At 47.3% G+C, this 26,740-nt stretch overlaps 2 protein-coding genes across 2 annotated transcripts in view; one reads left to right on the forward strand and one right to left on the reverse strand.

Annotated features, from left to right (window-relative positions):
• LOC135211432 (GPI ethanolamine phosphate transferase 2-like) overlaps positions 1-12,807 on the reverse strand; it is a 468,113-nt gene extending 455,306 nt beyond the window's left edge. Inside the window, exon 1 of the mRNA XM_064244742.1 lies at positions 12,604-12,807. The gene's annotated coding sequence lies outside the window, so the exon portion shown is untranslated. The remainder of the gene's footprint in view (positions 1-12,603) is intronic.
• An 8,293-nt stretch (positions 12,808-21,100) lies between these two features.
• The window catches only part of LOC135210989 (DNA-directed RNA polymerase III subunit RPC2-like), a 98,183-nt gene continuing 92,543 nt past the window's right edge, over positions 21,101-26,740 (forward strand). Inside the window, exon 1 of the mRNA XM_064243991.1 lies at positions 21,101-21,361. Within this exon, the coding sequence (XP_064100061.1) occupies positions 21,275-21,361 (87 nt within the window). The 5' untranslated portion in view covers positions 21,101-21,274. The remainder of the gene's footprint in view (positions 21,362-26,740) is intronic.

Consider the following 26,740-nt stretch of genomic DNA (forward strand, 5'->3'; position numbering starts at 1 on the left):
TGGTTCTTGTTGGTCGCGAACAGGTCTATATTGGGCCTTCCCACAGATGCCACAGTTTGTTGTTGGCAAATCTGAGGATTGAGAGTCCATTCCGTGGGTAGGACTTGATCTTTTCTGCTTAACAGATCTGCCCGGACATTTTTCTCTCCCTGTACAAACCTTGTGAGGAGAGAGATCTTCCTTTCCTGTGCCCAAATCAGCAGATCCTTTGCTGATTCGTACAGGGAAAAGGAATGCGTCCCCCCTTGCTTCTTTATATAAGCGAGGGCTGTTGTGTTGTCCGAGTGAATCTGAATCCCCAGACCTGAGACCTGTTCCTCGAAATGAACCAAAGCTAGATGAATGGCTGTTAGCTCTTTCTTGTTGATGTGCCAGGACACTTGTTCTCCTTCCAAATGCCTGACACTTCTTGCGAACCTAGGGTCGTCTCCCCACCCTGAATCTGAGGCGTCTGCAAACAACGCTAGGCGCGGGTTCTGTAAGCGAAGGGAGATTCCTTTGCTTAGTTTTCTGTGGATCTAACACAACGGATATTCTCCTTGATCCGTTTCGAGTTGGAAAAGTCTCTCCCGATTGTTGGACTTCCAATCCCACTTCTCCTTTCAGATAAAATTGAAGGGGTCGTAGGTGAAGTCTTCCTAAGGAAACGAACTGTTCCATCGAGGAGAGGGTCCCCAGCAAGCTCATCCATTCCTCGCGGAACAATGTTCTTTCCTTAAGAAGACTGACACCTTGTTTTCTAGGCAGCGTTCTCTCCTTTCCTGCGAAGGATACGCTAGAAAATCCCGAGAATCCATCTGAATCCCCAGATAGACAATACTTTGCTGGGGAGTCCAGCATGGATTTCTCGTGATTTACTAAAAGTCCTAAGGACTTTGTCAACTTTAGAGTCACTAAAAGGTCCTCCAGACATTTTTTTCTCCGATTGGGCTCTTATTAGCCAATCGTCCAGATATAACGAGATCCTGATCCTTCCAGATGTAGCCAATAAGCTACATTCTTCATGATGTCCGTAAAGACTTGAGGGGCAGTCGAAAGTCCGAAGCACATCGCTCGGAACTGGAACACTTTCCCTTGGAACATGAACCTCAGATATTTCCTTGCTGCCGGATGAATTGGCACATGGAAATACGCATCCTGAAGGTCCAGGGACACCCCATCCAGTCCCCTGGACGAAGAGCAGATAGAACAGAGGAAGACGTCTCCATTGAAAATTTCTTCTTCAAGACAAAGAAAATTCAGGGCACTGACGTCTAGAACTGGTCTCCATCCCCCCGATGCTTTCGTACCAGGAATAGCCGATTGTAGAATCCTGGGGACTGGAGATCTTGAACCAGTTCTACACCGCTTCCTTGGAAATCATCTGTTCCACTGCTTGCAACATAGCAAGCTTTCGGACCGGATCCGAGTATCTGGCGGTTAACTCCTTGGAGTTGTCGTCAAGGGAGGATTTTCCCTGAAGGGATCAAGTATCCTTTTTTCAGGATAGAGAGGGACCAGGAGTCCGCTCCCCCCTTCTGCGCCCAGACTTTGGCAAAGTGGAGTAGCCTGGCGCCTACTTTCGTCTGGAGGACTTGCTGTTCATCTAGACTTCCGAAGGACCTTCTAGATGGTCTACTCTTTCTCTCTGGTCTTCGACCTCTAAGAGGGGCTCTAGAAGAGGAGGCCCCTCGAAAGGGCTGAACAAAAGAGGGTCTCTCTTTCTTCTCTATCGGCACTGCCGGCCTAAACTTCTTGGCTGAGTGCGTGAGGAGATCTTGAGTTGCCTTCTCCGTAAGAGATTTCGAAACCTCTCTAACCGTCTCTTGTGGAAAAAGGTGCGGGATAAAGGAGCAAAAAGAAGAGATGTCCTTGCAAGGGTGATACTGCTCTTGCTAAGAAAGAGCTAAAGACAGATCTTCTTCAAATTCAAAACTCCCGTTCCAAAAAGAGAGGCAACTTCCACAGAACCGTCCATGACCGCTCTGTCCGACAAGCCAGGACGCTCGAAAGTTCCTCCATGGAAACAAAGTCCGTGTCCTGAGCTCTCTTCGCTAATGCTCCTAACGCCCAGTCCATAAAGTTGAAGACTTCTAGGGTTTTAAAGAGGCCCTTTAGAAGGTGGTCCAGCTCACACATGCCCCAAGTCGCCTTAGCAGACAGCAACGACTTCCTCCTAGCAGAGTCCACTAAGGAAGCAAAATCCGCATCCGCGGAAGAAGGCAGGCCTAACCCCATCGGCTCTTTGGTCTCGTACCACCTTCCTGGTTTGCCTGTTAACTTGGAAGGAGGGCAAGGAAAAAAACTGTCTTGCCCGCTTCCCTTCTGGAAGTCAACCACTCTGAAAAGAAAAAGTTTTCATGCCTTTTTCATACAAAGAAAGGCGGGGCGCATCTTAACGAAGGAAGAACGATTTGAGAGCTTTAGTGCTGACATCAACGATCCTGGTGAAGGAGGTCCGCAGGATGAAGGAGTCTCCGAACTCCTTTAGCAGCAAAAGAGAAAAGTCTCTTGTAGTCCGAAACTGCTACATCTACAGCTCTTCGTCTTCCGATACCTGGTCCAACTGATCTACAGAAGGAGATCGTTTTGGAGTGATCTGGCTTCTTCCCGGGAGAAGAACTCCTTTCCCGAGAAGGGGAGCGCGGAACATTAGCACTCCTATACGAAGAGTGAGGCTCCTGTCTGTCGGCAACACTCTTGTGGCCTACTAGACTCTTGTTGTCTAGGTTCGTCGGGTTCGTGTCGCTTGCTAGGCTCCTGGCGTCCTGATTCAGGGCGCTTGAATGTTCTGGCGTCCTAACTCCTGGCGCCCTGACTCCTGACGCCCTGACTCCTGGCGCCCTGACTCCTGGCGCCCTGACTACCTGGCGCCCTGACTCCTGGCGCCCTGACTCATGGCGTCCTGGCTCAAAGCGTCCCTGATTCCTGCCTTCTAGCAGAATCCTGACGTCCTGAATCCAGCGTTCTAAGAGGCTCTTGACGTCCTTTCTTGCGTCTTGCTGCCTCTTTGCGTCTGTCTGGCTCCTGGTCCTGAAGACCCAAGGGATCCTGATACCTAAATCGGTTTTCCGGTTCCTTGTAGCTAAACCGATCGAGACTTCTGCTCGATGCGCTGTGTCTAAGAGGGCGCTTCGGGGAAGCCAGCCTATAGGGCGAAAGGGCTCTTCTCTCAGGAGAACAACTCCTATCCGACGAGTCCCTTGACGAAGGCGATAACGCCCTGGAGAACGTGAGGAGTTCTCTCCTATACGAAGAAGAGGACGCTTAGCGGAACTCTTACAGGGAGCGAGACATCCTTCCTCCTTGTAGAGTCCTTAGCAAAAGAGCCTACGAGCGACGCTAACTGCTCTTGCAGATTAACCAAAAACTTCTTGGTCGGATCCTGAGAGGCAGGCTCCTCTTGTCTAGTCCTCTTAGGTCCCGAAGGCCAATCCTCGGGAAAACGCTCTGGGCTGGAGTCAGCAGCGTCTCCTTTAGGGCGCTTCCAGGCTCTCTTCAAAGGGCGCGAACGGGAGGCCGAACTCCATCCTCGTTTAGGAGAGGAAGAGTCTGAGGCCGAAAAACACTCCTTTAGGACGCCTTTTTCTGCGGCAATCGAGGCAGCCTGGGACTTAACAACAGGATCTGCCGAAGGGACGCCTGACCGTTGGGGATGTTCTGCATCCTCCTGCGGCTTTCGACATTCTCCTCCTCCCCTGGTCCTGGGAGTTTGGAAGAGGTCTAGGCCTAGGAGCAATGAGGAACCGGTCCAGACGCCCCTCCACTGCACTGGGGACACTGCACAAGTCACTATTACCACTCTTACCTTGGTTTAGAGCTCGTAGCTGAGCTTGAAGTTTCTTAATTGAAGCTTTTACATTTTCCCTCTCTGATGAAGAATCTTTGGATTCAGAACAGGGAGAAGCAGCTGAGGCTAAGGGAAAATTGTTAGATGGAGAGTTAATTTCTTGTTCTAAGGAGCAAGATCTACTAGATGACCTAGCTGAAGCCTTCCTCACTCTATCTCTCTCAAGCTTTCCTAACATATGATGATAATTCCTTCCATTCAAGCTCCGTAAGGTTCTCGCATTCCACACAGGTGTTAATAAAAGAACATTCATTCTCCCTGCATTTAGCGCAAATACTATGCGGATCTAATGCCGATTTAGGCAGCCTAACCTTACAGTCTTCCCTACTGCAAACTCTAAACATAGGTGAAGCCTTAGCGTCAGACATCGTGAAAGAGTAGTCAAAACCAAAGTCGAAAAACAGTCCACAATAAGCGTATGCCAAGCCAGAGAAAAAACAGAATACGTCACCAAAAAACCAATCCAAATTCTCGGCAAACGAGTTGAAATCCAAGATGGAGGAACGAACAATAGGTGTTGTCCGTTCAACCGACAGAGAAATTATAGCTTAGAAAACGGAATAGTTTTCCAGAACGCCCCGCCACCCAGCGGCGGGAATGGTGGGGATCACCTGACCTACCTGTCGCGTGTGCCGCGAGTTTTGAAATTCTGTCGGGACGACCGAGTCTATAGCTAAGTATATATCTGCTGGGTAAGTTACTTGTACAAAAATGCAATTTTCGACAAATTGTCATTTGTTCCGATACGTAATACAAACCCTCGGTCCTTTAACAATAGGAAGACTCACTTCTTGGTGGGAGGAATCTGAGTCTTTTTGTGAACAGACTGGTGTTCGTCCAACCTTGGAATGCCTCCCTGGTCGTAAGAGCAAGGGAGGGATCCAAACCTCTGTCCGATTGATCGGGGTGTGCACCGCAGGATCAATGGTCAGACCTCTGAGCCAAGTACTAAGAGAGAGGCAAGCGTATCTCTTCGTACCAGCATTGTAAGAACTTGTTCCTGTACGGAGCCAACATAAAGTTATGGGTTTGTCTCAAGTAGGCATCCACTCCTTCCCCCTTGTTGAGGGAGTGGAGGATATTTGCTTCTATCCCTAACTAAAGGATAGATTGGGGCTCGGTTGAGTAGCTTACCTGCATCGGATTCCCTTCCAGCATGGTGACGACCGTGACCCTCTGCCCACAGGTAGAGAGAGAGAAAGATGGAGAAGAGAAGCCAGTCGCACTCTCATTCAAACCATTCATTTCCTACAGTCACACCAGGAATCGATGCTGTTCTGCCTGCTCGGGTGCTGGGTAAGCTTACACAACGTGTTGAGCAGCCACCACAGGTCCCAAGGAAAAAGTATCCAAGGACTTGTGGGCAATATCCCGAGGTAGAAGGACGTGAAAGGTAGTCTGGTTGGCCCGACACCTGCCTTCAGGACCTGCGCCACGGAGAAGTTCTTGCGGAACGCCAAAGAGGGTCCAATACCTCTGACTTCGTGGGCTCTCGGTCGGAGCGTACGGATGTCGTCACTACCATCAGCCTCGTACGCTCTCCTGATCTACCTCACGCAGCCAGAAAGAAAGCGTGTTCTTGGATACTTCTTTCTTGGTAACCCCAGTGCTAACGAAGAAGAGGCGTCGACACTCAGGCCTGAGGTGTCGAGTTTTCTTCAGATAGCGCCGTAGCGCCCTCACAGGACAAAGCAGCATCTCATCCGTATCGTTGTCGGTGAAATCCATTAGGAGGGATTGTGAAAGACTCGAACCTGTCGTCAGGGATCGACGGATTCTGAGTCTTAGCTACGAAATTCGGGACGAAATCGAGCGTCACAGATCCCCAGCCCTGGAATGTTTAACATTGAAGGACAGACCATGAGTTCCCCTACTCTCTTCGCCGATGCCAGGGCCAGCAAGAAGAGGGTCTTGAGGGTCAGATCCCCTGTCTGACGACTCTCGTGTGGCTCGAATGGTCTTCGAGTCAAACTCCTAAGGACGAGAGTCACATCCCACTCAGGAGGCCTGAGCTCCCTGGGTGGGCAAGACCTTCGAAGCTCCTCATTAGCAAGGAGATCTCGAACGAGTTCGAGATGTCCAGTCCCCCTCAGTTTTAGGACGAGTGCCAGTGCAGCTCTATATCCTTTAACTGTGGGTACTGAGAGGAGCTTCTCTCGGCGAAAGAAATACGAGGAAATCCGCTACCTGCTGAAGAGTGGCTCTGAGAGGAGATAGACCCCGTCTACGACCACCACCAGAAGACGGCCCACTTCCCTGGTACACAGCTGGCAGAGGACTGTCTGACGTGTCCAGCCATCTCTGTTGCTGCGCTGCGAGAAAAGCCTCTCGTTCACAAGAGATGGTGGATAACAGCCAGCCGTGAAGTTGTAGGGACTGGACTGCTCGGTGGTACCGCTCTACGTGTGGCTGGGCTAGAAGGTTGTGCCAGTGGGGCATCTCTCTCGGTTCGTTCTGCAAGAAGAGCCAGCAGGTCCGGATACCAAAACGGCTTGAGGTCGTTTGGGAGCCACCAGGATCATCCTGAGATTGGGAGTGACCAGCGCTCGGCTGATCACTTTCCGAATCAGACAAAAGGGGGAAAGGCGTAGACGAAGAGTTTGTCCCAGGGGTGTTGAAGAGCGTCCTCTGCAAGCTGCCCATGGGTCCGGCACGGCTGAGCAAAAAACTTGAAGTTTTTTTGTTGTTGTCCGGGTGGCGAACAGGTCTATGACTGGACGCCCCCACAGGTTGAAGAGCCTTTCCTTTCCGCCACTTCTGGGTGTAAGGGACCACTCGGTCCCTATTACCTGATCCCGACGGCTGAGCTTGTTCCGCTACTACATTCCTCTTGCCTGGAATGTAGCGTGCTGACAGCTCTATCGAATGAGCCGTGGCCCACTCGTGCACGCTGCACCGTCAACTGGTGTAGCGGGAGAGACACTAGGCCCCCCCTGCTTGTTGACGTATGCCACTACCGTGGTGTTGTCGCACATCAACACCACTGAGTGTCCCATCAAGCGGTCTTGGAACTCTTGGAGAGCGTAAAAACGCCGCCTTGAGTTCCAGGACATTGATGTGAAGGTGCTTGTCGTGATGGTCCCACACACCTGCAGCCAGCAACTCCTCCAGGTGTGCGCCCCATCCCTCGGTCGATGCGTCTGAGAACAGCAGCATCTCCGGGGGGGAGTGCGTAGGGGCACTCCTCTTAAGAGGTTCCTGTCGTCGAGCCACCAGGCTAGGTCCTGCCTCACCTTCTCCGTGATGGACACGGGGAAGTAAGGTGGATCCTTTAACCTGTGACCAACTCTCCCTTAGTCTCCACTGGAGAGACCGCAGGTGAAGACGTCCGTGAGGAACTAACTTCTCGAGTGACGACAGGTGCCGATCACGACTTGCCATTGCTGACTGCCTGTTCCTGCCGAGACAGGAACCGGCCGGCTGCCTCCCTGAATTTGCTGATCCTCAAGTCTGCGGGGTCGGACTTGACTGCTACCGTATCGATCAGCATACCCAGGTACTTCATCTTCTGCTTGGGTTCGAGATCGGACTTCTCGTAGTTTTATCACGATCCCCAGATCGCGACAAAACTTTAGAAGTCGATCCCTGTCCTGCAGCAACTGCGAGCGGGAGCTCGCCAGGACCAGCCAATCGTCGAGATACCTCAGAAGACGTATCCCGTGCGAATGGGCCCAAGCAGACACCAGCGTGAACACTCTCGTGAACACCTTGGTGGGCGGTTGAGAGACCGAAGCAGAGTTGCCCTGAATTGGTACACACCGTCCCGTCGAAGATGAAGCGGAGGTACTTTCTGGAGGACTGATGGATGGGTATTTGGAATACGCATCCTTCAGGTCCACTGAAAGCATGAAAGTCGTTCTCCCCTGATGGAGTCCAGCACGGAACGTGCCGTCTCCATCTTGAACCGAGTCTGGCGAACAAATCGGTTTCAGGGGAGAGAGATCTATCACCGGGCGCCAGCCCCCCGATGATGCCTTTTCCACTAAGAAAAGGCGGCTGTAAAAGCCCGGTGACCGATCTACTACGACTTCTACAGCTTGTTTGGTCAGCATGGTCTTGATCTCCTGCCGAAGAGCGTCGTCCTTTGAGGATCCCAGAACATATGTCTGCAGATGGACCGGGTTGGAGGTGAGGGGTTGGCCGAGATTCGAAGGGTAGTAGATATCCCTCCCTCCCGAAGGACGTCTACTATCCAGGTCTCGGCACCGTAGCGCTGCCAAGTTGCCCAATGGCTCGCCAGGCACCCCCCCACTTCCGGCAGCTGGTGAGGGGGAACGCCGTCCCTAGTCGTTTCCCACCTCGCTTCGACTTCTTCCCAGCACCTCCTCGGGAAAGGTAGGGCTGGGAGGAGGGCTGGTTACGGCCTTCCTTTACTAGAAGTTGAAGCAGGAAGAGTCTTTCCTCGGGCTTCGATGGAGCAGCCGTCTTAGCAGCCGAGAACGCTAGCTAAACTCTTAGGCTTAGCCGCAGATGTACGAGGTTGCCCAGAAAACCTTCGTAACTGCCTGGTGAACCAGACGGTCACTGTCATCAGTGCGCCGTCTTTCCACCGCAAGCGTCCACCATCTCTCCGGGAAAGAGAGCGGAGGAACTCTTCATTGGTCCGTTACGTAGTCCATTTACCGCTTCACGCCCGGCCCCCTTGGCTCTCGTGTAAGGACAGCGTCCTACGACGGAGAACCAAGTTGGCCCACAGGTTTTGCCGTCTGATGGGCGAGGTAGGAAATGGCCCTACCTCCAGACTGGCACAGTCTCCTGAAGTCGGGGTCGTCTTCGAGGGCAGCGCCCCCGGCGTCGGCCGCGACCTTGGATACTGTGAGGGACCACAGATCCAACCAAGAGACTGCCTGGAAAGCTGCCATAGCGGTAGCTTCCAGGCCCAGTGCCTCCTGCTGCGAGAACCATAGGTTCTCTGACAGGAGCTGCTGCAGGGACACACCTGGAGTTAGCCTAGCTAGCTCCGGGTTAACCTGTTTGGGCGGTATTGGATCTACTGATGGCACGTAGAACTTACCGCTGTCGCTGCAGAGGAGGAGGAAGTAGCTTGGAAGACCGTCCTGACTTAAGTGAGTCCTCTCGTCCTGAGACGAAATACTCCACCTGGTCAAGGACTGAGTCTGCAAGCTCCGATCGCGGCAGTCCCACCGTCAATTTGGGTTCCCTCTTCGGGCCCCACCCCAAAATGACTCGAGCCGGGACGTGGGCTCAGATGGTGGTAGCGGCGATCCTTCCCCCAGTCGTTGTGCTGACGAATCAGCGCAATAACCTGGGCAAAGTTCCTCTGGATCTCAGGAGTTACAGCGTCCTGAGGAGTAGGACCGTCCAGTCCCTACCAACAGGAGCAGCTCTCGAGACCCCTCCTCCTTCAAGAAGGAGGAACAGCAACAGACCCCATGACGGTCCGCCTCCAACCACTTGCGCGTACGACCTGGCTGGTCCTACACCATGCCTGGTTCGTGCGGCGTCGTGGCGGGATCGTGAGCGGCGCACCTCTCACGATCACTCCTGGTACCTCGCTCTTTCCCGGTGTAGCCCGAGGAAGTTGAAGGTATAGGAGAGACAGACCTGACGCTCCCCCCCCGTTTCGCTGGCAGGACCAGCGTACGTGGGGGGCTGCAGCCGATCACAACCCGCGTGGGGATCGTGCTGCAGGCCTGGTCGTGCCGCTCACCTGTTGGCGAGCGGCTCGACTGAGCACGTCGTCCCCGATCTCGTGCGTCAGACGAGCTGCTGCTGGCCACCCGCTCCGTCCGGTCCCTGTGGGAGCGCGGTCAGTGATCTGCAGAGCTCGCTTTCGCGTGAGACCGTGAGCGTCCTCACGGCACGTCAAACCGCTGTACCAGCCGAAGCTGGTGCCGTTGGTCGAGGGGACCTCTTCTCAGCCTCAACCCCGTGGCCGGTCAGAGACCGTCACGTCAACCCGAGGTACCGGCTGGTCGCTACGAGAGCGGCCGCTGGCCTGGCGAGCGTCACTTGCGCGACTCCTCGACAGTCTTCTGCTCCGTGCCTCTGTCGTGACGGTGAGCAAGCTCAGGCGTCTTGACATTGGCTGCACGGTCGCCCGAAGGAGACCGTACACTCGGCGAAAGTCGGGCGTCGGCAGCACATAAAACCCAGGTGGCGGCGGCACGCCCCTCTTAGGCACGGCAGCGATCGGCATCTGAATTGACGCCGTTGGAGTCACTGACGCAATGTGTTGCATATACACCACATGAGGAGGGGCGGCGTACGCTGGTGTTGACAACAACCGGTAATTGGGTCGTAGTTGTAACCACACCATGAGTTACCACTGCCGACCCCGCTAGCCGTTGAATCAAGCCCTGGATACTGGGGGCGCCCTGCAGTCCCAACGACGCCCACACCTGTCCAAGGTCGTCACTCACAGAAGGCACACCTGGGGGGGAACAGTCGTGTCAGTTAGAGGGGGCACCCTCACGCCTGGGGGAGGACGAACCCCACCCAGAGCGGACGGAAGACCCCGAATACAATTGCACATCCGGGTATCGGGCACCCCCTCCTCCACACTCGACGGATCGAGTGAGGAGAAGGACTCCGAAACCCCCCCCGCAGGGGAAGGCGCAAATCGTGGGGGCTGAGCTGGAGGCAGGAAGGGATGACGAGGTATCCGTAACCACACAAAGGAGTCGCTGGAGAGCTTTCCGACGACTCCTTGGTAAACCTACGCCTCTTCCTACCCTCGTACAGCACCCACTGCGCCTCGGACCATTTACACATACATCACATGGTTCGGTTCGGGAGCATTCTCGCCCCCGACACCGAAAACAAACTCATGAGGATCAATATCTGGGTAAGAGCGGAATCCGCCGCATTTACGCCCCTCCAAACCCGGGACACACTCTACGGGCAGTTGGTGGGCGCGGCGAAAGCTCTTCTTGATCCATGATTAATTAATCTTCACTCAATGAAAAATGAAAACAAAGTACTTACAATTTCATTCAAGACCACACACAAAACCAGTCAGGAAGAAATTTGTAACATCCAAAGGCACACGACGAAAATTAGCGGGCAGAGCGATGACGACCCACAGTCCTTCACCCACGGCCGAAAGCAAAAGTGATTTCTTCACCGCCAGGCAGCGCGCGGCGCGCGACGACCGGGAGGCAAGCAGTTAACTACCGTTTCTCCCTTGTTCGAAGCTTACGACCGTCCAGCTGCCGCTAGTTACCTTCCTATTGTTAAAGACCGAGGGTTTTGTATTATATCGGAACAATGAGTATTGCTACAATCAATAAATATAGGAAAATGAAAAAGAATACTGTACTTGCGATTCCACTTCCATACAGAATAAGTTTTCCGTGCCGAGCGCATTCGCTCGGCAACGGGCATACAGGTCAAAAAATATAAATGAAAAAGAGCACAATACTTACGATTTTCATCTACACATTTTCCAACCCAAAATATACGCTCGGAGCGAGCGCTCCCGCCCTCGGCACCGAGCATAAACACATACGATGGACATTTCTGGGAAAATGAATTCCCGCACTTACGCCCCTTCAGTCCCGGCACTCGGGTAATCGGAGGGCGTGGTGAAACCAAGATCCTTTAATTCACACTTGAATTCAATGGAAATAAATATGAATGATTGTACTTACAATTCAGTTTCACTAGATAAATAGAAAAAGAAAAACACAACCATGCGAAAGCAACGACGATGAAGCGGGCAGAGAGCGATGATACACGTCCACACGCCAGCAGGCCGAAAGCAAAAGTGGTTTGTTTACCTACCAGTCGCGCGCGCGCGCCTGTCGGACAAGCAGTTAACTACCGAACCCCTTGTTCGAAAGCTTACGACCTATCCAGCTGCCGCTAGTACCTTCCTATTGTAAAAGGACCGAAGGTTTGTATGCCGTGTCGGAACAAGTGATTTGTTTACCTCCCAGTCGCGCGGCGCGCGACTGTCGGACAAGCAGCTAACTACCGTTCTCCCCTTGTTCGAAGCTTACGACCGTTCCAGCTGCCGCTAGCTACTTCCTATTGTTAAAGGACCGATGGTTTGTATTACGTATCGGAACAAATCGTAGTTTCCTTGGATAAGTCGTGGTTGGAAGTCATTGGTTACGATTTTTATGAAGAAAGTGCCCTAGCGTCTATGGCTACAAGTGGTGTGCGGATTTAGCACATGGAATGGGAAGTTCATTGACACAAGCAACTCCGTAAACATCTAGGTGGCGTCAATCTTCAAAATATTCGTAGTTGTATAATTAAAATTTCGAAAGCGTCATGGAGGTAGTGTGCTCTGCATAGAGCCAGACTTTTCATTAACCTCTGTTTAATCTTAAAGTATGACCTAAGTTTCTAATTTTAGAGAAAATACTTACTTTGAAATGAGAGTAGAGGTCTTGAGCTCCTGCTCTCACCACCAACAACTCGTGACTGATGCCCATCTCCAGTGCCAGGATGTGTTAAAGTACTTTTTCAGAGGGTGGCTTCACACGTGGTGGAAACTGGATCCGTTAGTCCAGTCGGTTGTTTCCCCTAGATCTGTCAAATTGTAAGACAATCAGGCTTAGGTACTTACTACTAGGCTAGTATGCTAACACCATAGGGTGCGACTAAAATGGGTCTTGTTAGCCTAGTACTATCGCATTATCACACCTAGTGCAAAACACTCAGTGTTACCTATTTGCGGGCTTATCTTAAATTTCAATCACTCTTAGGCTACTTACAACCTACGTAGACTACGCCTACCCTACAGCCGGTAAGGTACTAGGCCTACCTAGGGTAGTAACTAATTATTAAATTACCTCGCCTACCTTACCACAAGCAGTTTGGGCTGTTACACTAGGTAGATAACTCTTTCACGACACGAAAACTTTAGATCTTCCAAATATTTGTCATTTCTAATTCATTATCGTATACTGAGAAGCAATGCAATTCAGGGTCATCTACACAAACGTTCCTTGATAAACGTCGAAATGGGCCGTACCACTGACTAGGCTGGAGTGAATGTCTGACATTCAAACACACTCACAAACCTATTGGGTGCGTTTCTTCTGTAATAAGTTGGTATTTTCATGATAAATAGGCTACATATCGCATCACATGTAGTCAAATTTATCTCAAAACTTAAAAAAAAAATTATACAGAGACAAATGATACAAACTTTATAATTTTTCACAAAATAAAAAAAAATATTCTACTACTATGTAATAAGGAACACAGATATATATTTTTTGGAACGATGTCATGTTTATGTTGATTTTAACAGATCTGCGAAAAAGTATTAAATTGAGAAAAAGAGGAGAGTATGGGCTCGCGTTTACATTTTTCTAGGAAAACAGGAAATTGTTGGATTGTTTTTATATTTATTTATTTAAAAATAAAATTGACATATTCTATTGTGTTCAATGACTTCAAAAATATTGTTAATGTCACTACGAATTAGTATTGTTGTTGATGTTGCTGGTTTAACGAAGTGCCAGAAACTAGATAGTACGTCAACAATTTATTATAAGAGCAAAAAAAGGATTTGAAACCTTCAAAATACTACCCGATCGAGGAAATTCACTCTTAATTACAAAGTCTACCAAACAACTATTACGCTAAATCTGTAAGCAAACATAATTATGGGACAACACAGGCCACTCCGTGAGATGAAACTAACCAATTGCCAAAGAACTTGCAAGAATGTACACAATTTTAGACAAGAGATTGTTAAGCCCTGTTTTCAGAGTGCAAAGTCTCAGTGGTATACACTCTCAGCACACAATGTTCGAGAAAGTTAATTTGTCCCTACAATTGTGTAAATTGTGTGCTTGATATTTTCCAACTACTGTATTTGATTTTTCATTGACTAATAGACATTGTACTAATTTCGTAAACCACTCCTAATACACAGCTTTGTTAACAGGAAATAATCCATGAATAGGGCACACGAAACCTATGGCGAGAATCGACATAAAGACACAATAACGAAGATTTCCATGTTACTCTAGTTCGGTACCACATTTACTATAGTTAATTACAATCAAAACTTTCACGACGATTAAAAGGTTTTCTTACAGAGAGAGAGAGAGAGAGAGAGAGAGAGAGAGAGAGAGAGAGAGAGAGAGAGAGAGAGAGAGAGAGAGAGAGAGAGAGCTGTGTACATTTATCACAACTTAACTCATCTTTCTTAAAGAACTAGTCTTAATTTCACCCCAAGCAATGTAATCAACAGGGAAAGTTACTCGACAATAACCTTCATAAAGATATCAACTGGAGCGGATTTAAGATACGTGACACAAAACCAGACAGTTTATTCAGGATATGTGCGTACTAGGGACGGGGGTGACGAAAGGAACAGTCACTGCATGCTGGTCATTTTGCTAGTTTGCCTATAAGGTGATAACAATTCAACTACCACATAAAGAATAATTAAGTAATTTAGTCCATTGCAACTAGTTTAATGTCAGGATTGTTGTCTGGCTGGGTAACAAAATATAAAAGATCTTAAGCTTGGGAAAATGTGTAGAGAAAATGGTACATAATTTTAACAAGGTTCATCTAAGGAAATGTCAAAATAGATATATGCTTCACGCATTTCAAATATTATCTGCTGCAATAGTGGATACCTCCTAGATCTTAATTTTGCAAAATTATTAACCAGAATGTCATAGTTAAGATGTTTAACAAGCTACTTTTCTGTGGCCATGAGAAAAGTCATTCAAGCGCTCATTTTTATGGTAGTTCGTAGATAAGTTTTCACTAAACTAAGCACTGAAGACAGTCGTTCATTGCTGGCAGTGGTTACTGGGAGGGTGATGAGGATTTTAATAATTTTAAGAATTTCTGAGTAGGCACATTTAATTGGTTTGAGTTCATCACACAATTCAAACAAATTCTTAGGCTTTTCATTCTTAGTTAGAAAGTAACTCTTTACTACAGAAATTTGGCCATTTAGAAGGATTTCATCTATGTGTATATCCTTATAAAACTGTACTATGGTAGACAGTTTCTTATCATTTAAAAAGTCATTAAAATTACAGTCAAGTGTATTCATCACTGCTATCATTGGCATATTAAGAGTGAATCTATTATCCATCTCAGACAGAAATCTGTCTAATATGTCAAAATAGATTCTTGTGAATGATACCTCAAGAGCAAGACTTGTATTGTTCTCACTCAGTCCTACAGGAGAACCATTTAAAACGTCTTTTAACTTGGATGAGATCTTTTGGATCCTTTTGGGTCTGCCTACTTGATTGGAGTTGGTATAAATCTCAGATGCACCAGAAAAAATCTTAGCCTTGTCAAAGATATTAGAGAAACTTTCATCTGTTCTCAGGACCTGTCAGGTCATTAATTCGTTTGTGAATAACGTGATTAGATGACTCAGCTCCTAAATGGAACTGCTTGTTATTTATATTTTAACGAACATGTTAAAAATAACTAATTTAAATGAATTCCTCTCTACACTTCAACCTTATTTATATGTATTTCGACGCTTTGCTTCGTGAACAGTGACCTTATAATAATTATATATATACATATAGATTTTTTCCTATAGCTGATTTGGAGACCCCTAGAAAACGGGGGGTGGGGGGGGGGGGGGGGGGGCCGGCGCTCCCACAAATGACGCCCCTGGTTTCAATTGCATGACATCTGTGAGGCTGTTCCACAGTCTAACGGTGCGAGGAACAAAGGGCCTCTGGAACTGAGAAATTCGACAACGAGACATTGACTGCATAAGATCAGTGGTGCTATTCAGTGAATCTGGCCGCACTCACCACGAAAATGGGATCAGGGATGTGACTGGGTAAGATCTCTGTTCAAATGCAGCTTATGAAAAATTGACAAACAGGAGACCAGTGGCATCAATTCAGATTTTTTTGAAGGGGTGGGGACTGAGTGTGGACAAAGGGTTAGAAATTATTTGTGGGTGGGGTGGCTAGCAAAGTGAGCCCTACCAACTGAGGGCGGCGGGGCTGCTGTAAGCATAGATATAAAGGAGACACTGTCTATATGGCTGTAAGCACCGCCGATAAATTTTTGGAAATATCCACCCATTTTAAAGTCACATAAGAGCTGTACAGAGTTGATAAAGCAGTAAACAGGTATGCCACGTCGTCCACATAACACACACACACACACACACACACACACACACACACACACACACACACACATATATAGTATATTATATATATATATAATATTTTATAATATATATATATATATATATATAGATCTATATATATCCCTATAAAAAGGACCATAAAAACACCAGAGAGAAAAGTACTATATTTCAGAGACTGCTGTCTCTCTCTTCAGGTATATGAATGAGAAAGTTTACAGAAAAGGTGGTATTTATACCAAGAGATTCGTCCACAAGTAAGCCAATTTAGGTCACCACCCCCTGCTGGATAATCTTCCTTTAATCTTCTTAAGCGGTTGGTTGAATGAACACTGCGTCGACGATATCTGATATCCAATTCCCTTTTGAGATGTTCATTACCTGCTTCTCTTTTATTAAGGCCGATTCCATCATTTGACTCTTGTACCGGCAGTTGCTGCTATAAATTACACGTGACATATTCCAGTTTATTCTATGGTTATGTTCATTTATATGGTTGAAAATAGGCGAGTTCTGTTGTCCATACCTAACTGACCGTTTGTGTTGTATTAATCTCTGGGAAGTGATTTACCTGTAATCCGATGTAAGATTGGTCACAGTCTGCATGGGATCTCATATACCCCAGAGTCTTTGGGAGATCTTTTGTTGGACGTTAATCAGGGATTTGGCTAAGGTATTTGGGTAGGTAAATGCAAAAGGGGTTGGATTTCCCAAGGGTGTGAGTTTACTCTCTTAATCGTCTCCAGGTGGGGAATTTTTATTTTATTGTTGGGTGTGTCTCTGGTCTTGTCTTTAGGGGGTCGGTAGAAAATTACGTTTGCTTTTTGAATTGCTTTCTCAATTATATGGTCAGGATACTTTAAAGATGAAAGTTGCTTGCGAATTAGTTCAAATTCTTTTTCCAGGAAATCTGGGGAACAAATTCGTAAGGCTCTTAAGAATAGGTTGCTAGCTACACCTATCTTGATAGTATTGTCATGATAGCTAAAGTAGTGAATATATGAATATACGAAAAATCCCCTCCAGAACGTTCCCACAGAATTTTTTCGGAAAGTAAGATTAATTGGCCAAGACAAAAAGAGTAATGAACTATTAGAGAAATTTAAAGTAATTAATCCTAAATTACCCTACTTTTATGGTCTTCCCAAAACTCACAAAAGACAATCTTCCATTCAGACCCATCGTTTCATGCGCCGGAGCTTTCAATTACAAAATTTCTAAATGGTTAGCTGGCCTCCTTTCTCCTTTTTTAGGCACTTTTTCTCCCAGTCACATCAAACATTCGGAAGACTTTTGTCACAAATTCAGAAAGAAGCAACAATATACCACTTCACAACATAAAACTTTTAAGCCTTTGACGTAGACTCCCTATTCACAAAAGTACCAGTACAGGACGTTCTTCAGTTTTTTAAGGGAAAAATTATCCCCCTATTCAGATCATTTCCCTTTGGCACTTGACAAAATAATAAAGTTAGTTGAATTATGTGCATCTAATAACGTATTTTCATTCGGTGGGGAATCATTCTACAAGCAAAAATTCGGGTGTAGTATGGGTAGTCCTTTAAGTCCTATTTTAGCCAATCTGTACATGGAATACTTTGAAACTACAGTAATAAATGCAATAAAACCCAAAACATGCTGTGGATGAGATACGTGGATGACATACTAACATTTTGGGATAATAAGTGGGGTAATTTTTAATGAATTCCTCTCAAAATTAAACGCATTAGTGCCCAGCATCAAATTTAAAGTTGAATGGGAAACAGACAACAAAATTCCTTTTCTTGATGTTTTAATAATCAGAGACACGACAGAATACAAATTTAAAGTTTACCATATACAGAAAAACCCAACGTTCTCACTTTCATATATTCACTACTTTAGCTATCATGACAATACTATCAAGATAGGTGTAGCTAGCAACCTATTTCTTAAGAGCCTTACGAATTTGTTCCCCAGATTTCCTGGAAAAAGAATTTGAACTAATTCGCAAGCAACTTTCATCTTTAAAGTATCCTGACCATATAATTGAGAAAGCAATTCAAAAAAAAAGCAAACGTAATTTTCTACCGACCCCCTAAAGACAAGACCAGAGACACACCCAACAATAAAATAAAAATTACCCCACCTGGAGACGATTAAGAGAGTAACTCACACCCTTGGGAAATCCAACCCTTTTGCATTTACCTACCCAAATACCTTAGCCAAATCCCTGATTAACGTCCAACAAAAGACATCTCCCAAAGACTCTGGGTATATGAGATCCCATGCCAGGACTGTGACCAATCTTACATCGGATTTACAGGTAAATCACTTCCCCAGAGATTAATACAACACAAACGGTCAGTTAGGTATGGACAACAGAACTCGCCTATTTTCAACCATATAAATGAACATAACCATAGAATAAACTGGAAATGTCACTGTAATTTATAGCAGCAACTGCCGGTACAAGAGTCAAATGATGGAATCGGCCTTAATAAACAAAAGAGAAGCAGTAATGAACTCCCAAAAAGGGAATTGATATCAAGTATCGTCGACGCAGTGTTCATTCAAACCAACGCTTAAGAAGATTAAAGGAAGATTATCAGCGGGGGAGACCTAAATTGGCTTACTTGTGGACGAATCTCTTGGTATAAATACCACCACCTTTTCTGTAAACTTTTCTCTTCATTCATATCCTGAAGAGAGAGACAACAGTCTCTGAAATATAGTACTTTTTCTCTCTACATTTTGGTGTTTTTATGGGTCTCCTTTTATTAGATGGAATTCTGTTGTTACAGAAACATTTTTACCAGTCATATATATATATATATATATATATATATATATATATATATATATATATATATATATATATATATATATATATATTGTGACGAAGTGGCCTAGATTATGTGGGTCTGGACACCATCAATACTAGGTGCACGAAGTGGCTTAATATCTGTGTCTGGACACAATTAATATTTGTTAACCCGAATTCCCAAGTGTATCTGGTTATTTCACTTACCATTTGTACTTGTTAGCACAAGAGACCCTTTTATTCCTGGGTCTGGGACACCCTTTGTACTTAGGGCACAGTTTGTTCAAGTACTTGGTTATTACTTACCTCACTTCAGCCAGACACCCGACCCTTCATTACAAATACTAAACGACTGAATACTCTAAAGGTAATAGTGATCCCTTATAGAACTGAACAGTCAAGAAAACAATCAGTCTAAGTTCATTAAAATGGATGTGAGGTAATCTTAATTAAAGGGCATCACTCCTTCTATAATTTCAAATCTAAGTATTTCCCTGATTCTGATTTATTTGTGGGAAACGGCACAATTATCAATCTATAACCTAAACAAAATAAAATATAATACTATATTGTTATATACTGGTGGAAGTAAATGAAACTCTTCCAAAAATTTTAAGTACAAAAATTTATTTCTAAATTCAAAATTTATAAGTGAAATTCACAATCTCAGGGAAATTGTTATTACTTGAAAACAAAAGTTTAATTAATTCTTGAATTAATTATTAAGCAAAATTAAATCAAAGTTTATCAAGAAAATTAATTAAATTAAATCATAAAGCAATAATTAAGTTTGAAATGAAATTTAATTAAATACAAATTAATTTGCAAGTGTTAGATTCAAACAATTACACAATAGAATATTATTCAAACTAATTAAACATAATAAAGACAATGCAAAAAAAACACAATGCATAATATGAAAACAATTAAAGCATTGACAGTACAAACATTAAGCATATAAAAATGGATATGTCAAAAGAACAAAGCAAAAGAAAAATGTATTGAAAAGGATAATTTTATCCAATGGTCAAATAAAACCTCGAAGTGCACTTCAAAACATTTGTAAAATACCTGTATACGCAGCTGCAGTTTAAAGGCCTGTTACACACTTTTACACTTTCGTGGGCGCCTTCACAAAACTAATAGAAATAATACTATGTTCAGATTCCACAAACAACACATATATTACTAAGAATTATATAAAAATGAGTGACCACCATATATATATGCATGAATTACGTTACACAAATGAAACAGTTCGCGTGAGAGAGAGAGCTTTGAGAGAGAGAGCTTTGAGAGAGAGAGAGAGAGAGAGAGAGAGAGAGAGAGAGAGAGAGAGAGAGAGAGACTATCCCTCACGCCAGCGGCTAGGTCTCGAGATCGAATGAATGATTTTCTATCCCCATAAGCGTATGGGCGATTAGCATCTAGTTCAAGACGAAAACATATTACATCATCTCTCTAAGTTAAACATGAATAACATCATTGTAGGGAAGGTCCTCAAGGACTCAATGCGGCCTGGGAGGTCTTATGCATGTGTTTGCACCGATAAAGAAATCAGCTTAGCCAAGACATTCTCAAACTGTGAATACAACCCTCTTCAAAGGCTTGCTATATATATAAGCGCTTACTCTTTCTCTCTGTCTTACGTATGTTTCAAAATGGAAAGTTCTCTACTTAACACATGTTATCTTTAAATTTGGGAATCTGAACACAAAAACATACATTTCATAACATGATATACAGGTTCTGAGGTGAATTAATCATATTACCAAAATTATAATTGCATTACAAAATTTACACTATAAGAATATATATATATATATATATATATATATATATATATATATATATATATGTGTGTGTGTGTGTGTGTGTGTGTGTGTGTGTGTGTGTATGTGTGTGTGTGTGTGTGTGTGTGTGTGTGTGTGTGTTAGTTCTCTAACCATAATACAGAAATAACGGGAACTATATAAGACTGAGCACGTAAACAGAAGGAAACCAATTAAATCATGAAGAGCTAGGACAAAATAGAAGTGGGGAGTGGAAATAGACAAGAAGCCAGTAACTACTGAAGAACTGTATGCTAAAACTTGGCAAACACTATTTATAAGTAAAGCTACATTAAACATATGAGAAGTAAGCAACAGGGCAAGGCTGAAAGGTGAACAAACCAAAAGTTTAAAAGAGGAAATATGTATTAAATAGCAAATTTAGTTTCATATGCAGCAGTCTTGGTAAGAAAATGCCGCTGGATTAAGTTATAATACTTTTCAGTTCGAGAGAATGTGGTGTCATAAGGAAATTAACCCTATACGTAGCTAGAAGTGCAGGCACACTGCTAACACAAGGAAAAATACAGACGGGTAGCCGTTACAACGATCTTTTCTACCATTACTACTACTACTACTATTGCAGAAGCCGATTTGTCGCCGTTATAAAGGCATTGCCTTGACCCATTGCGTTGTGGCATGATACAGTACCATTAATCTTAGATTCTACAAACCAGGAAGATTGTCGCAGATGCTAACACTGCTAAAAGACCCCAGAAGGATACTATGAAATAATGGGTGAGACAGTTCCCGGAAATGTTATTCCAGAATGGGCTAGTGTGGACCCGAATGTCATTGGTGAATCCGTAAAAGCCATCGAGGTAAGGCTCAGTATTAGTATTTAAAAATGCAGAAGTCCTTTGGCCAAGACTAGGTAGTAGGTAAAACTAGAACAACTCCTCAGGGTTTATTACCTTGGCATTGGAGTCTTCCTAGTAGGGTAAACAATCAAGGACGATCCACCATCATCACGCTGGCCGGGTCTTATTCACTCGATATTTAATTGGTGAAACAATAATACAATTACAACTCTAAGCATACCATTCACAAAAGATTGAAGTTTGCGTCCAACATAAAGTTATATATGCAAATAAAGCCCCATACGTAACTAGAAAATAAGCATGTGATGCTCTTCGTAAAATATGTTTTCAAGGCAGTTTTGAAATCCAATATGGCGGCGATCGTGTGGCTGGCCGGTCTAGTCACGGACTGTCCACCATCTTTCCCAGCCTTCCCAGCACTCATTTGAACAATGTTAGCGTATATATGTAACGTTTATTGATCTTACTCAAGATTGCAGTTGTAATCAGCACAATAAAACAACATTTTGTTGCCTATATTAGTGAAAGTATGAAACTTGTTATTCCTGGGGCCATGGTTTGAACTGAATTCATTTTTACCTTGTAATCGGTGGTTTTATCATTACTGCCATCACAACTGAAACTCCACAGTGCTTATTTGATTGTTATTATACACATTTTGGTCTTAATTCACTCCACATTGCCCTTCCTGAACCACGTTGCTGTTCCGGGTTCCTAAGCGCTCACTCCACAAACACAGTTACGAGCAGCAGACGACGACACTACAAAGTTTTATTCCCTTAATTATTTACTTTACTCGTTATTTAGTTCAGCTTTACTTTGTTACTTCGAAATGTTTATTTAATTCATGTCTATTATCCCTTTTTTGCAACCAAATTACCCTGAAAAATTACAGATATTTCTAAAGTACATACAATCCAATGTTTCTAACCTTGTCGTACATCTGGCTGCCGAAAACCATCGCGGAGCAGACGATGGATAAGTGGATTATAATGTGTTTTTTTTTTTTTGGTAGCACTTTTCATTGATTTAAGTCTATATTAGTATTTTGATTTTTTTTAATAACTGTATGCCAGAAATAAATGTAGCCTTTAATGTTTGCATGCTAAGAATGGCAAAATCATCGTTGCCACATTAGTGGAGCTTCACACATACGCCAATGCATTATTATAAACTGTTTCCATGAATTCTAGTTGTCATAGTAATGCAATAATGATAAAATTGCATTAATATTTATGTATATAGGGTAAAACACCACGGCAGGCCAAACAGGCCACCTACAATCAACGCTTGCCACTCTCCGAAAAAGTACATTATAACGCGTCCTGACACCGGAGATGGGCATCAGTCGTGACTTCTTGTTGGTGAGAAACGGAGCTAAAGACCTCTACTCTCCTTTCGAAGTAAGTATTTTCTCCAAAGTTAGAAATTAAGGCCAAATTTTAAGTTGTTCCGACACGGCATACAAACCTTCGGTCCTTTTACAATAGGAATAGGAAGGTACTAGCGGCAGCTGGATAGGTCGTAAGCTTTCGAACAAGGGGTTCGGTAGTTAACTGCTTGTCCGACAGGCGCGCGCGCGCGACTGGGAGGTAAACAAATCACTTTTGCTTTCGGCCTCACAGCGAGTGGACGTGTGTGTTCGACGCTCTCTGCCCGCTTCTCATCGTTTGCTTTCTTAAGTATTGGTTGTGTTGTGTATGAAAGAGTTAATTGTAAGTACAATCATTCTCTTTTCATATTAATTCACCCAATTGTTTATGATGGAATCTCCTCGCCTCGCTACCCCACGGAGACTATGCCCGGGTACCGAAGGGCGTAAATGCGGGAAGTTCCGCTCTTTCCCGGAGATAGACCCTCATATTTTGTGTGCTCGGTGTCGGGAGCGCGAATGCACCCGAGCCGAGCCTTGTGATGTGTGTAATGATTGGTCGGAGGCGCAGTGGACTTTGTATGAGGGCAGGAAGAAGCGAAGGCCTGCAAAGGAGTCGTCGGAAAGCTCTCTCCGCGACTCCTTTGGTGACGGACACTTCGTCTTCTTTCCTGCCGCCCGCTCAACTTCCATGTCTCGCGCCTTCCCCTTCGGGGGGGGTGTCTAGGTCCTTCTCTTCTCCTGACTTGTCGAGTGTGGAGGAGGGCGCTAGATACCCTGACGTCCAGTTGTACTCTGGGTCCTCTATCCGTTCGTCTTCGCGCGAGCGGGTAGAGGATCCCCCTAATCACCCGACTTTTGCCTCCTCAGGTGCGGTGCCGCGAAGGATGACCTCGGACAGGTGTGGGCATCGTTGGGGTTGCAGGGTGTGCCGAGTGTCCAGGGGCTGCTCTAACCATCTCGCTGGCGCCGTGGCGGTCACCCATGCAACGGTCTCGAGACCACCACCACGACCCTTACAACACCCGGCTACGCTTCACCTCCTCACCTGGTGTACACCCAGCACGCGGTCTCTGTGACACCCACTACATCGGTGCAGGGGCCAGTCGCCGTAACTCGGGGGAGTGTGATGCCGCCACCTGGGTTTTGCCGTGCTGCCGCCGCGACCGGACTTCGTGTGCCCGAAGAGCTCGCCCCTGGACCTCCCACCGTACCTAGGATGTCTGTGCCGCTGGTCCGCCCATCTGGACCGCCTACACAGTCTGCCGTACCGCCGTGACCACTGCTGCCGTTCCTGTACCTGCTCCTGCTGTCTCGTCTGCCGTTCCTGTGATGCCTGCACCTGCTGATGTTGTTCCTGTTCCTGGCGCCGCTGCTCCCGATGCTGATCTGTTCGGACAGGTGCGTCCGGGCCCTGTTGCTTCGGCAACAGCAGCCCCGGCTCCGTCCTGGATGACAGATCTGACGTCGGTCTGAGAAGGTTGACGAAGAAGAAGAAGAAGAGGAGGAAGGTGTCGTCGTCGTCTTCATCGTCTTCTTCGTCGTCGTCGTCGTCTGCCGCCTCTTCTTCCCCTTCTTCTCTAAGGCTCCCCCGCCGAAGAAGAAGAAGGTCGCCTTCCCCCCCCCTCCCCCCCCCTAAGAAGTCTCCTTCGGGAACTTCTAAGGGCCCGTCTCGCTCTGGTGAGACGGGGGTTCTTCCGCTGGTCACCCTGCTCCTTCGGGGCAGGACCCGTCTCTTCTTCCGCAAGGAAGAAGACTACGGGGACCAGAGGAGTGCCGGCTAACACCGGCACTTCCTCACCTGCTGTCAGTGGTTCGGCCACAGCAGCAGGGTCCGTCTCTTGCCGCTCGTTCGCGAGAGGTACCGAGTGTACGGTCGCCTAACCAGCGACCGTGCAGCCAGGAACCAGACCTCTGAGATCGCTCAGCGTCAGGTTCACGGCACGGAGCGGAAGACTGGTGACAGCCGCTCACGCGACTCTCACCAGACCAGCTCTCGCTCTCGCGCGGCGCAGCTGAGCTAGGCTACCGGGGGGTTGGGGGGGGGCGGACAAGTGACGGTCCATGACCGGCCACGGGCTGAGGCTGGGAAGAGGTCCCCCCCCGTTTCGCCGGCACCAGCCACGGCTGGTACCAGCGACTGACGCAACCGTGAGGATACGCACCGATCTCACCGTGACAGTGGAGCTCGCCGGTCGCCTGACCGTCACTCTCACAGAGAGCGATCGGGTACGGCGACCAGCACCAGCTCCTCTTGACACACGAGACCGGGGCCGCTGTTCTCGGTCCAGCCGTTCTCCACAGCGAGACGGCTCGACTAGGTCTGCAAGCTCGATCGCCACCCGCTGGGTTTGGGCGATCGCCGCAGTCTTCCAAGCCCGCTGGTTCTACCAGCGAGCGAGGAGGGAGCGTCAGGTCTTCCTCTCCCATACCTTCAACCTCCTCGGTTACACGGGAGGGGCGAGGTATTGAGGAGTGATGTGAGGGGTGCGCCCTTCAGGATCCCACCACGTCGTCGTACGTACCAGGCTCGGTTCTCGGACCAGCCAGGTCGTACGCACAGGTGGTTGGAGGAGACCGAGAGGGGTCTGTCGCTGCTCCTCTCCTTGAGGGAGGAGGGTCTCGGGAGGTGCTCCTGTTTGAGGGACTAGACGGTCCCGACTCCGCAGGACGCAGTCACTCCTGAGATCCAGAGGAACTTTGCCGCCGGGTTATTGCGCTGATTCGTCAGCACAACGACCTCGGGTGGGGAAGGATCGCCGCTCCCACCCATCCGAGCCCACGTCCCGGCTCGAGTCGTTCTGGGGCCCGAAGAGGGAACCCAGACCGACGGTGGGTTTGCCGCGTTCTGAGCTTGCGGACTCAGTGCTGGACCAGGTTGAATCGCTTGTCTCCGACAAGACGGTTCGCGTGTCAAGTCTGGCAGGTCGAGCAAGCTGCTTCCACCTCCTCTGCTGCGACAGCGGCGGTTTTACGTGCCATCTGAAGACCCGATGCCGCCCAAACAGGTGAACCCGGAGTTAGCCAGGCTAACTCGGGTGTGTCTCTGCAGCAGCTCCTGTCCGAGAACCTGTGGTTCTCGCAGCAAGAAGGCACTCGGCCTGGAATCTACCGCCATGGCAGCTTTCCAGGCCGTCTCCTGGCTAGATCTGTGGTCCCTCACAGTATCTAAGGTCGCAGCCAAACTCCGGGGGAATTTCTCCCGAAGATGACTCGGCCTTCAGGAGACTTTGCCAGTCTGGGGGAAGAGCCATCTCCTTCCTTGCCCACCAGACGGTGAACCTGTGGGCCAACCTGGTTCTCCGACGAAGGGACGCTGTCCTTACTCGGGTTTCCAGGGCGGCTGGGCGTGAAGCGGCGTTGGACTTCGCAACGGACCTTTACGGAGTTCCACGTCTCTCTTCCCAGGAGAGATGGTGGACGCTGCGGTGGACAGACGGCGCACTGACGAACAGTGACCGGGGGGGGGGGGGCTGGTTCACCAGGCGGTCTCGAAGGCTTCTGGGTCAGCCTCGGACTGCGGCCAAGTCTAAGAGCTCGGCTAGCGCTTCCTCCTCGGTGGCTAAGACGGTAGCTGCGTCGAAGCCCCGGGGAATGACTCTGTCTTCTTCGACTTCTGGCAAGGGGGGCCGTAACCAGCCCTCCTCCCAGCCCTCCTCCTCCCGTGGAGGCTCTGGGAAGAAGTCGAAGAAAGGGGTGGGGGGAAACGCTAGGGACGGCGTTCCCCCTCACCTGCTGCCGGAAGTGGGGGGGTGCCTGGCCAGCCATTGGGCAACTTGGCAGCGCTACGGCGCCCGAGACCTGGATTGTAGATGTCCTTCGGGAGGGATATCTATTACCCTTCGAATCTCGGCCACCCCTCACCCTCCAACCCGGTCCAACAGCAGTCGTGACGTTCCCAGGGTCATCGAAGGACGTAGCACTGAGACAGGAGATCAAGACCATGCTGAGCAAGAGAGCTGTAGAAATCGTCACAGATCATCACCGCTTTTACAGTCGACTCTTCC

Source organism: Macrobrachium nipponense, chromosome 4 (assembly GCF_015104395.2).
Source record: "Macrobrachium nipponense isolate FS-2020 chromosome 4, ASM1510439v2, whole genome shotgun sequence".
Taxonomy (NCBI): Eukaryota; Metazoa; Arthropoda; class Malacostraca; order Decapoda; family Palaemonidae; genus Macrobrachium; species Macrobrachium nipponense.